We start from the raw sequence: 12,971 nt of genomic DNA, 5'->3' as shown, positions 1-12,971 counted from the left end.
GTGGCAGAGTAGGGTGTTGTTTCAAACTGCCACTCTCTGAGAAATGCATGGCATTCAATCCCTACTTCTCATAATTTTCCTAGTTTCAAGCAAGATTTTGTGCTATTGTCTTCCTTAAGTTTCTTAATAGTAATAACCTGCCTGCAATATTATAGCATATGTCCTTCTAGATTAATAATAGTCACTGTAAACTTGTTTTGATGTGGATCCATAAACAGAAATTTCTGTGGAAGTAATTTTATTTCTATGTATCCATGTGTCTGACAGGCATCTTGTAAGACATCAAGAGGCAATTACAGTGGTTACATTCAGTTGGGTAAAGGCATAATGTTTATCCTTCTCTGTTCTGTAGCATCCAGATGAGAAGAGGCTGGAGGGCCTCTCCAAGCAGCTGGACTGGGATGTACGCAGCATTCAACGTTGGTTTCGACACAGACGCAACCAGGAAAAGCCCAGCACTCTTACGAAGTTCTGTGAGAGCATGTAAGGATGCTCTTTCTCTTCTTGGGTCTTGTTGGGCTTGTGTCTTCATCAGTTTCCTCCTTTGTTCTTTATGGGTATTTTTGTAGATGGGTAGAAAATGATACAAATGAAAAACAATCTCCTTTCTTCTGAAGGAGTCACATTGTACTTTTCATGTACTTTCAGTGTTGAAAAGCTGTCAAAAATCAGGTGGTTGTGATTCTATACTGTCAGGATGCCAGCCTGATCTTTTAAGACAAATTGCTTGGTGCTAGGGTTGGAATCTATCTTCACAGCACCACCTTTAGCTATGCAACCTGACAGAGATCTGAGATGGAGAAGCAAAGATAAAAGTCAGTTGGGTTATTAAATTCCATGTTTGTTTGTTCTCATCCTAGGCTTGTCCCCTTTACTAGCTCATTTTCTCGGGTGCACTGAACTCTGAGAAGCTAAAGGCTCCTGTGCTTTCTAGGAAGTTTCAGCTGCCAGTGTTTTCTTCTAAGGAATCTTTCCCAGCACCCAGCTGCTCTACAAGCTGGTTATCGACCTAAAGGTCATTTTTCTAATTAGACTCTGTTGGTTTTAGTATTTAAATTATGTTTCAGTGGCAGCGGAATATAGAATCACAGAATGGTTAAGATTGGGAAGGACCTTAAGATCATCTAGTTCCAACCCCCCTGCCATGGGCAGGGACGCCTGACACTAGACCATGTCACCCAAGGCTCTGTCCAGCCTGGCCTTTAATACTGCCAGGGAAGGAGCATTCACAAAATCTTGCTGAGGCCATAAACAATTATTGGCTTTATTATAATCTGTTGGTCGTGTAGCTGTATTGTTGCTGCTTTTAAAACTCTAGTTAAGCTTTTTTTTTTTTTAGCAGGGAAAGAAGTGTTAGGTAGAAATGTCAGCAGAAATAGAGGAAAGCTACTTAAGTTGGAAGGCAAATCTTAGTTCATCTTGTTTTCAAAGTTTTGTTCTGTGGGTGGTGTTGGTTGTGGTGATGCTGGGTTTTTTATTCTTAACAATTCTTAAACTACTTTTTTAAGAAACTGCAAGTAAAGAAATCACTAAAACACCGCAGGCCAGCCAGAGAGAGAGGGGAGTGTGTGTGTGTGGAATATACAGTTTTATCATTCATACAGATTTGCCAAATATATTTAATCTTTTTCCTTTTGTAGGTTTCCTAAATACTTTCCTTAAAATTTTCTTATGGAGACATACAGGAAGCTTCATAATATGATCCTGAATAAATAATGTATTAAGGTATATTTTTTCCTATAGCCATACCACAGATGAAATATTATTCAAGCAGCAGCTGATATTTACTTTCGCCAAAGAACTGAATAGGAGATAAATCATAAGAGTGACTGTTAAGCATATTGTATCTCTAGCACAGAGAATTAGTCCTTTTTATTATTATTTTAAAAGAAGAAAAATAAATTGTCTGAAGATGGTTGTCTTTTAATAAACAGAGGAACTTAGCTGTCAGAATACTTAAGTCCTTTCCTTGGTATTTACAGCTGAAGTCCACCTTACTTAATACTTAATAAAAACAGGCAGGGAGATGGTGTGGCTAAACGTAGTCATCCTGTTGCCAGCAGCTGATGGTCTTAGAGTTACTGATTTTTTAGATCAGTGAAGAACAACCTGTTTTTTTCAAGGGTTGTAGCTGTTAATGTATGCACTTGTCTGCTTAACCTGTAGGAAACCTTGGGGAAAAAAATTAAAACTGTAATACTGCTAGAGCTAGCATATTTGGGTGGTGCATTCTGCTGATTCTATAACAGGTCAAAGACTTCACTCTTTTGTGTTAGTGCCAGCAGATTTGGGCTGACCTAGAGGTAGAATAAACTTAAACATACCATGAAATACAGTCTCAGACAGGAAAGTTATGGGTGCTGAACTTGCTCCTTTGTAGCATACATTGTGGAAGGACATGCAGATGAGAGCTATGCATGCAAACTGAAAGGTAAGGTCAAGCTGTAATGAATGTCATTAACTTGCGCTGATAGAACTAAGTGCCAGCTTCATTTAGAAAGAGTCGTTGGCCATTACTGCAATATGTGTAATTAATAGTAATGATAATGCTTGTCCAAAAAGAAGCGAAGTGGCATAAATAATAAGTGGGTAGTTCAAGTTTTGTCTGCTTGTGGTTTGCAGGTGTATTGGGAATTGCCTCTCCATCTCTCTGCATATAAGGTGCTGTGAGAATGTGGTGTTATTCAACTGATCACAAGTTCATTGTCCCAAGAGTATTTTCAGTGGTGCTGTGTGCCACTAGCATGTCCTGTCATGCAAGTTAGGTGGAGTTGTTGGCAGGTAGTCAGAATAGTACTGGGAAGCTAGGAAGTACCCTTTTTCCCCCCTTGGTATGGGTGTTAAGTGGTTGTGTAGTTAAGTCTGTGAGGGCACTAAGTGAGGTGATCCACTTCAGTATGTTTGAGCAAAGAAATCCTTCTGTATGACGTCTGTAGCTTTTTCACAGCTATTAAGCTAATGTGGTGGCTTTTTGGATGAAGAGTGTGTGTGTGGCAGCTTCTTTGGAGCTCTGGGCGACATGAAGCACATGTTCCCATGACAATCGTGGGAAGAGTAGCACTCTGAGTCTTCAGTAACTGGCGTGCCAGTGGAGAGTTTTGTAGCCCCGACAGAACAAAATGTGCCCTTACATAATAAGCAGGCACAGAGCAAGAAAAATGACAGTGATCCCCACCTACATCGTCAACTGCTGAGCTGCTGCTGTCCTTCCAGAGAAGCCTTCAGTTTTTCTGGCAACTTTATTGATTGGCTGTGACTTGGGAAGAAAAGTGACAGAACCCACAGCAAATGTGGAGCTGCTTAAAAAGAACTTCAACTCTTTTTTATATGGAGATGATTCAATGCTGCTAGAAAAAGTAAGCCTTCAGCCCAGAATGGCTTTTCCACGATGCAGAGAAGGCAGCTGTGCCAGAAGGGCAGTAGGCCATTTCTGACTGCCTTATCTGACTTGCCAAATGAGTAGTGTGGGTACTATCTAAGATAGAGGAGCTTCAGTAGGAAAAAGGCTGAGAGTTTCCAATAGAACAAAGGCTGAGAGTGAAACTCAGTGACAAATATGCTTGCCTGAGACAAATGACACTTGAGATCCAGGCCCAAGTACACTAAACTAGTAACTTAATGATCAGATTGTTCTTGTCCCTGATTTCTCACTTTCTCAACACCTTTCCTTCTTTTTCTTTTCAAGCAGTGGCAATTCTGGACCTAAACAGAATTTAACATGGAATAATTCCTTTGTTGCCAACCTTTGTTGGATGTGCTGGGCATTAGCAGATGATGGTATATGAAAGAAAAGGCAGTAATAAAATCTCTTGTCTGTGGATTCTGGTTTTGCCACAGCATTGTAGTGAAAATAAATTACTTGTCTGGAACCTTAACCAGCAACTACCCTATAGAGTTTTGTGTGTCAGTCTGAAAGACAGCACCATTTTTGATTGTCAGAGCTCTGGAGACCAGTAATGGTGAGACTTCAGTGGCATTGCATACCTGCTTAAGATTTCAGATGTTATAATTATTAGTACTTTATATGCAATAGATAATTTCATTGGGCGATGACTCATGAGCCAGTATTAGTCAGAAAGACAATGATAAACGGGATGCTGAGGGTTATTTTACTAACAAATCAACGGGCTGTTTATCAAGGATTTGGTGATTCTGACATGAAGCTTGGAGTTAGCAGAAGAGCATTTGCAGTTGCTAGGAAAGGCATCCACCTCAGGAGGGCATAACCTCAGATTGTAATGCCCAGGCACTTACCTTATTATATTAGCTGCAGGGAAGAGCTTTTCTTTCTCTTGTGGGAATATAGGCAGTTTGCTCTTTCCTTAAACTTGAAAGATCCAAGGTGCATAATGGAGAAAAAAAAAGTGGTGAACTGAGTGTGCAAATTGGTCTTTTTGTACTGCCATGCATTTCTGTTGCTTTTTATTCCTTTCTGTTTGTCGCCATGACACAGCCTAACATCAAGGAAAGACAAGCTGTCTCCTGAGCAAGAGTAGTAGTACTCTGCTCTTTATATAGTGCATGAGAATACACAGAAAGTGCATTATCTTGAGTCTTTTCTGAAGCTTATGTGGTTTCTGCATTATTCATGGAGAGTATCTGCAGTACTTTGAAATGCTAAAAGTTGTTTTTGGAGAGGACTATGTGTCTTTATAGGCAGGTGATATAAATTGGATGAAATGCTCTAACAACTATGCTGGAGAATAGTTCTAGCATGGGGGGGGGGGGAAAGTATCTGGCTACAAATAAGTTCCCAAAAATGCCTTAAGGAAGAATGTTGCATCTTCCAAACATGGAATAAATCTAGTGGGGAAAAGGCTTCAAGGTATGCTGGAGGCAACTGGAGGGTTGTAGCTCTTGGGAGACCACGGATGGTGACTTTGTTGATGACCAGATAGAATACAGGATCCAAGAATGTCTTTGTTAATGTCTGATGAGTCAGAAGGCCAATGCAGTAGTGACCTCCAAACCACTTCCAGCTTCTTCCCAGTTTTGGTGTATTGCACTGCTGCTTATGCTATCAGTGTGTACCTGTTCTTCTCCCTTGTTGTCCAGAGTAAAGTGAAAGAACCTGTGATGCCCTAAGTTGTTAGTCTGGGACTTTGGAATGTCATCAGGCTCATGACTGGTCTGTCCTACAGCTATATACATTTAAGCAAGCAGATTGTCGGAGATGTGGTATTGAAGAAGTGGCTGGCAGAAACACGTGTCTAAGAGAGCTTTTTGAGTTTATGCAACAATCTGCACGTGAAAACATGGAAATGTGCCAAATGAAGAGCCAAAGATTTATTCCCGCCTCCCCCATTCTTCTCTAGAAGAAGCGTGGATACTGAAGTATCTGTAAGTGGGATGTCTTTTAGTTCTGATGTAGGGGAGAAAAGAGTCTTTGTCTCATCTCTTAGCTAGAACATATAATTTTTGCTAAGGAATTGAAACTGTGTTTCATTGTGTTTATGCATCATGTTTTTAAGGAGATTTTTGTCTATCTATAGCTGTATATATATGGGCGTATGCACATGTGTGGGTATAGATAGAGACAAATGTATACAGGTTCTACTTTGGTTTTGGTTTTTTTTTTTGCTTGCCATGCACATTTGTGTGAAAATTTTAAGAGCAGTTTGCAACTTCTTGGCCATACTGCTTCTCTCAACTAGCAGAGTAATTCTCCTACAAAATTGCACTGGAAAAATAGCTATGCAATGGAAAGAAATCAAGACAGCTGCTTGGTTGTTGAATTTCTGAACTGTGGTAATACAAATCTTCACAAAGCACATAAAGGAATTCATCAGTCTGTGCTTCGTGTTTAGCAGTAAAGCACTAGAAAATAAATAGGCATCAAAAAGCTTCTAGCTCTGAATTGTTAATAGCCTCAGGCCCTCTTAAGTCAGCTTCTAAAATACTGCTGAATACAATAATCTTTGAGATGCAAGCAAAACTATGTGGTAAAATGTTATTGCAGGTCCATTTAATTCTGATTTGTGAATACAGGTTTTCAGCTGCCTTAGAGCTACATGCAATCAGCATTTCACAACCAGGAAAAAGAACAAGGGGATAGGTCTGTAAAGCTGTGCTACGTGCTCTGGGCTGAGTATGATAGTTGCTGTTCAATGGCAATAGAATTACCAAATCTCCCCCATTTTCTCCTGCTGTTTTCCATGGGTCAGAAATGGCTGTTCCTTCCAACACTCTCACAGGTATGAGGCATAACCTCTCCTCTGCTGCTCGGGCCTCTTCAGGAGATTGAAAGCCTTGGTAGCTCAATTACCTGCTTTGTGAAAGGGAAACTGCACACCTAACTAGTGTGCTGATAAAAAGTTAGAGGTTTTCCCTGCTATTATAATTCTGGAATGTTTTCAACTGGGCAGATACTTAGTTCCACTGCTCCTTCCTGTAATGTCCTGCAGTGGGCTGTGTGCTGCATCAAGGTGTTCCTGGGACAGGTGCTTCTCGTGACAGATAATCACAGAACAGCAGGCTCCCCTGAAAGAGAAAGCATCGAGGAAAATCCAAAAATTCAGAAAGTCACTGTGAAATAGCATTAAATTCTGCAATGAGGCATAGAGTACTGGAAGCCTCTAAGTAACTGGCCATGATTTCTTTCTTCTGGAACACTTCATACTGAAACAATCAATAGGACTGGTAAATGTTTAGGCAGGTGAAAAAAGGTGAGTCGTTAGCATATTTTTCTTGCTGATCCTTAACAACTTTTCAGTATTTCAGTTAGCTTTCGATGATCTTGAGTGAAATATTCATTGATGGCACAGAATCTAGCTGGAGGTCTGTGACTAGTGGAGTCCCTCAGGGGTTGGTGCTGGGACCAGGGCTGTTTAGTATTTTCATCAACAGCCTGGATGAGGGAACCGAGTGTACCCCCAGGTAGTTCGCTGATGACACTAAACTGGGAGGAGTGGCTGACACACCAGAAGGCTGTGTTGCCATTCAGCGAGACCTGGACAGGCTGGAGAGTTGGGCAGGGAGAAACTTGATGAAATTCAACAAGGGCAAGTGTAGAGTCTTGCATTTGGGGAAGAACAACCCCATGTACCAGTACAGGTGGGGGCTGACCTGCTGGAAAGGAGTGAAGGGGAAAGGGACCTGGGGATCCTGGTGGACAGGAGGATGACCATGAGCCAACAATGTGCCCTTGTGGCCAAGAAGGCAAATGGCATCCTAGGATGCATTAGAAAGGGTGTGGTTAGTAGGGCAAGAGAGGTTCTCCTCCCCCTCTACTCTGCCTTGGTGAGGCCGCATCTGGAATATTGCATCCAGTTCTGGGCCCCTCAGTTCAAGAAGGACAGGGAATTGCTTGAAAGAGTCCAGCGCAGACCCACAAAGATGATTAAAGGAGTGGAACACCTCCCTAATGAGGAGAGGCTGAGGGAGCTGGGTCTCTTTAGCTTGGAGGAGACTGAGGGGTGACCTCATCAGTGTTTACAAATATGTAAAGGGTGGGTGTCAGGATGATGGAGCTAGGCTTTTTTCAGTGATATCCAGTGATAGGACAAGGGGCAATGGGTGTAAACTGGAGCATAGGAGGTTCCACGTTAACATCAGGAAGAACTTTACTGTAAGAGTGACAGAGCACTGGAACAGGTTGCCCAGGGAGGTTGTGGAGTCTCCTACATTGGAGATATTCAAGGCCTGCCTGGACAAGTTCCTGTGTGATGTACTCTAGGTTACCCTGCTCTTGCAGGGGGGTTGGACTAGATGATCTTTTGAGGTCCCTTCCAACCCTTGGGATTCTGTGATTCTGTGATGTTTCACAGAAGCAATACTGGAGCTGCTTTGATACTAGGGTCTGAAGAACACAATATTGTGTTATATCATCGAGGAGTGGGAAGTGTACATTTGTGTAGGCCTCTCTGAGTTTGGATATAGATTTATTTTTTTTTCTTTTCCTTTCTCCTCACTATGGCCTTAAAACAAAGGGAGTTATGCAGGAAGAATAAGAGTATTCCTTCAAGAACAATAGCTGGCTTTACAGCCAAGAGACTACTTTGGCTCTGGTTAGGCAATAAGGTGGTTTTCCCAAAGCTGCTAACTCAAAACACCACTGTGCTGAAACAGACCTGTAAAGGGAAAACCAAGGAAGCTGTCTTTCCAGCTGTGACTGGCTATGACTGATCCAGTTTCTCTGAGTGCCAGTGTTGAGCTGAGAAGTTGCCCAACCTAACTTCTTTTAACCAAGGAGAGCATCAAGTCAAGGCTAAACAGTGGGAACACAGATTTTTCTTTAATTCCACTCAGTGAAGTGTAGCACTTCTCAAAATGAATCTTGGGCATCCTACTTTACTTTGAAGAAGTTTCAGTGTCACTGTTTGCTACTGCTATGTGTGCACTTCAGGTGTGACAAGCTTATTTTATCAAAAAAAAAAGAGGAACAACTCTTTATGTTGTAGCTCATGCTACATGACCTATCTTTGTAAAACAGTGTGCTCTGCTAAAATTAATTATCTGAGAAATTACTCTCAGAATAATAATTGGCTGGCAAGATTTTTTTTTGTTGGAACCGACAATTGTGTATTACACACATACAGGATCTCATCCACAGTTTTGGTCCCCCACCCTGCCATGTGAAGTCTTTATTGGTTTGTCCTAGCTGCACTTGAAAGAGCAGGCTTCATCAGAAGTAAGACCACTTCAGTGCTGCTTTCTGAAGGTCTTTATTGATTACTTTTATTTTTCTTTTTTCTTTACTGAATGTCATGTAGCTAAGTAATGTGTATCTTTCCGCTAAAAGGAAAGGGAACCTTCATGTCAGTGAATCTTAATAGCAGTATGTCATGAAACTGCTGGTGAAAGTAAATTGGTGGTTCTTAAATAGCCAGATATTCATTGTAAAGCAAAAAGCATGTTCTTGTTTGGTTTTGTTTTTAATCACTAGAAGGGAGCCGTAACCCTTCTGTGTGATTTCTAAGGTAGAATGTTTAGAGAAAGAACTGCTAATAACAAAATTGGATTCTTGCTATTATCAGGCTTGAGAAGTTCTATTAATGTTTTCAGCGTCCTATGTGTCTCGAAAACCAGCAGCTTGAAGATCTCTGCTCTCATTTATTTGAAACAAAATAATGTCTAAAAAAAAGGTCAACTTTGCCTTTGCAGTGGAACCAAACCTGGAAAATAAGGGTCATTGTCATGCTTCACTTTGCCCCAGGCAATCTCATCTCCCGTGGGCTGCACTTCATGAATACTGATTCAGTGCTGGACTCCCTTCTGTGGTGGTGTTGCTACTTCCAGAAGGGAATACAGCGCCTATTGAAAGGATAATTCATTGGAAAGGTAATTCACTCCAGGGTTTCCTTCAGACAGATGACATGGATATAAAACACCAAACCTGGCTCTTCCAGCTGGGATATCATGTTATCCAAGCAGAGCTAGTGCCTCTGCATTGTGCCATAGGGCAAGCAGCACCTTTGGTGTCAGGCTGTAAAAACACCATTCTGGCAAGGTGAAGTGCATCAGTATTAGTATTTCAGAAATGTGGATCCTTCTTGCAGAGATAAAAGAAAACAAAGGAGGGGAGAGGGCAGCAATAAAAAAAAAAAAAAAAAAAAAAAAAAAAAAACACAAAAAAAAAAATCCTTATAAAGTTTCAGAGCATATATGGATGTGAAATAGATTCTGGGTACGTTCTATCCAGTGTTGCAGCCCTGAATGCCGTGTATATGAGCCCATCCAAACTAGCTGGTCTCTTGCAACCTTGAACTCTGTGAAATGTCAGGGTAAGGATTCATACATCAGGTGATAGGGATTTAATGATGTGTTAGTGAAAGGAAAGGGGGAATAACAAAAGCTAGCTCTTGCACTATTTGGAAATGCTGTCTTTGAAGGGAATAGATCTGTTACTGGTGAAACTTACAGAACTCGATTGCCTGGCACTATTTCCCATTGTGCTGCTAGATTGGTGTAAGCAGAACAAACTGTTCATTGTCGTGTTTAATTAAAATTTTCATTAAATGTAGTGTGACAATATGGTGCTTTGCAGATGCAAATAGCAGCGTGGTGACTGTAGATACTACAAGGGTTGTACAGATCAGAGAGACAGTGGAAGAGAGAGGGTAGTCTTAGTACAAGATAAAAGCAAATGGAAGTGATTACATGTATTAAGAAAATAAAAGGAGAACAGCATCTGCCTCGCTCATTGTACAAGAACCAGGAGGTATTAAATGAAAAAGAAAAGGAAAGGAGCATATTCAAAATTGAATAGTGAAAACAATTTTTCACACTCATGAGTAATTAAACAGGATTTCATGTTTCTGTTATGGAATTCATTGCTCTCCTGAGGCAGTAATTCAGGTAATTAAAAAGATTGTTTTATTTACTTGGGCAACCAGATTATTTGGAATTGGGCTTATAAATACATATAGTATATATACTATGGATACTATATATATAGTATATGCATGTAGAATATATACTATATATATATGCAACAGTTTGCTTAGAAAACTGTTGCAAAGACTAATCTTAAGTCTTTAGCTACAAAGTATCATGCATGCAGAAACTGAAGTATAGAGGTAAGAGAAGAGCCATGTGAGTAGATTGCATTTATGGCATGAAAGACGTAGCAGGGAGTAGGGCCTCAGGTGCTGGCAGATTTGCAATGCAGCTTGGCAAGGGGGGACATAGGTTTTCAAAGAGATGTAGAGGGAGTCGGAATTTGCGAAATTGTTCCAGAACAGGCAAGATGTGACCTTCACTGAATGCGAGAAGAGTTTATTATAGCTGCAGGTGGCAGGGAAATTGAGATGAGTCACAGATGCCAAAAAAGAGACTAATTGAAGTCATCAGACAAGTGGCAACTAAAGTGTAGAGAGTAGCAAAGATGATCTGGCAATTGTTATCTATAGTAGGCATGTTAAATGCTGTGATTTTATCACAGTAGTGTAAGAGGTACATCTAGTTTCTGGGGTAGATACATTCAAGGACCTATTATTCCCTTAAGAGTATTATATCTAATACCACAGAAAAGGAAAAGGGATGCATTTGAATGCAAGGCCTCAATAGAAGGTAAAAGAGAGTGAGGAATTTAAACTGAGACTCATGTCAGGGAAAACAATGCTGTGCAAAAAGACCTGGAGTTAGTTCTGGGTATATAAAGCTAAGACAGAAATCTTGGCCTGTTTTACATCAGGATAAGATGTAAATAGCTCAATACTATGTACATTACAGATTCCTTTGTCTGATACCAGGGTAGACAGAGTTGAATTTGTTTTTTCCTAAAGCCACATGTGAAGTCAGTGCAGAGGAGTGTTAGTGAAGCTTTTTATTTAGGGTAAATACTCTTTTTCTTATGATGTCGTTCAGAGCTGGTTCACTCATGTCTTCCCTGTTCCAAGAGAAACAGGGTATGACAGCACTAGTTGCCTTGAGTTACGTAAAATACAGTAATCGGTTACCTGAGTCCCTGAACACATGAATGAGTTAATGGCTGGCAAGCTGTCCTAGTTTTGAAGTTGTGGGAACATAGTGCAGCCACTGACAGCAACTTTAATTCTGCTCTAACAGTTGTTAGTCCTGATTCATCAGAGTATCTTGCACTTACCTCCTCTCCAAAACACAGCTTGCTCAGCACTTGTGCTTCTGCAGGCAGCATCTGGCAATGACAGCCAGCTGCTACTGTGTGGTTTGCTGAGGGTTTATGCCTTCAGCTTCGCCTTTCTGAGCCTTCTGTATTAGACTCTGACTATTCACATTTCTTTGTTGTCCAGGCTGGACAAGTAGCTGATTTATATATCCTTTTATGATTTTATCATGCACTTTGGTGCTGTGGCATACTTGCACACACTGGCTCAGGCTCTGTTCAGCAGTACAGGCTACTGTTGCAGCTCTAGTAAGCAGTAAAGGCTACCTCCCCGACCTTTGTACCCTTCCCTCCCATTTGCCCTGTCCTGTTCCAGACAGCTGGCTGTACAGCTGTTTTGTAGGGCAGCACACTATGCTTACTGGTGTTATATGTCACCCTGCATGAAATCATAGGGTGCTTGTTAGTCAGATTTTCCTCTTGTGGGTCTCAAGGTGGTCACGTAAGTATGCTGGAGTACTCTTGCTTGTGGTGGTGGAAATATACATGCATCCATGTAACACAGGAGGCATGAGAAGTACTTGCATCCAGTGTGAAAGCTCAGGTTTTGGTGTGGGGGAGGTGAGAAGAGGGGAGACTGCTGGAGCAGGGCATGGTGTGCCATGCAGTGCTGGACATAACTGCATCTCTTCCTGCTGCCAGCTCTGGAAGTGCTTAGATTAACACTGGCTGAGCGAATGAATGCTTTTCTGCTGAACCGCTGCTCCTATGGCTCTGTTTACAATCTATATCTAACTCCATCATTATTTCTCAATTTTGAATGGTAAAATACAGGCTCTGGGTCTGTTCTTGTGCAGCTATCCCGCTGCTTTAGAAAGCCGAACAGTCTGGTGAAGGGGAAGGTAGACTTCTTGCAACTCTGTAATATGCTCCTCAAGATACTTCAGTTAGTTTGGGACCAGTATGAAACAGACCCCAGAACTGCTCAAGGTTAGCAGTTTGCCTCATAATCCTTTCCTAACATATCTGTTGTGCTTATGTGTGAATCTGGTGTATGAACTCTGTTTTCTCTTTTTGGGTCTGGTCTCAGGATGTCTCAGTGCCCAAACATGGGGTTAGGGGAAAATGAAAACATTAGTTAAGTGTCAGGAATCAACAGTGCTGTTCCTCTGCTGTTCTGCAGGAACAGACAGGCGAAGATTTCCATGCCATGTCCTCAGACCATGCTCACTGTATTTTTAGACCATGCTGTAAGCACTTTTCATTTTGCATCTTACGAAATTCCCCTCTTCCCTCAAACTGGATTACTTAAAACTTTGAATTCCCTGCTCTTGCTGCCTTCTGTGACACAGTTTTTAACACAGTTAATAAATTTAAATTAACTCATGTGCTGGTCCTGCAAAGACACCAGCACTTAACATTATCCACTGCACATTAAGCAAGGTTA

At 41.2% G+C, this 12,971-nt stretch overlaps 1 protein-coding gene across 1 annotated transcript in view; it reads left to right on the top strand.

Annotated features, from left to right (window-relative positions):
* CERS6 (ceramide synthase 6) overlaps window positions 1–12,971 on the top strand; it is a 122,727-nt gene that overhangs the window by 37,932 nt on the left and 71,824 nt on the right. Inside the window, exon 3 of the mRNA XM_034065680.1 lies at window positions 353–483. Coding sequence (XP_033921571.1) covers window positions 353–483 — 131 coding nt within the window. The remainder of the gene's footprint in view (window positions 1–352; window positions 484–12,971) is intronic.

Source organism: Melopsittacus undulatus, chromosome 8 (assembly GCF_012275295.1).
Source record: "Melopsittacus undulatus isolate bMelUnd1 chromosome 8, bMelUnd1.mat.Z, whole genome shotgun sequence".
Taxonomy (NCBI): Eukaryota; Metazoa; Chordata; class Aves; order Psittaciformes; family Psittaculidae; genus Melopsittacus; species Melopsittacus undulatus.
The sequence above is the reverse complement of the archived record's forward strand: the minus strand, read 5'-3'. Positions and strand labels throughout refer to the sequence as shown.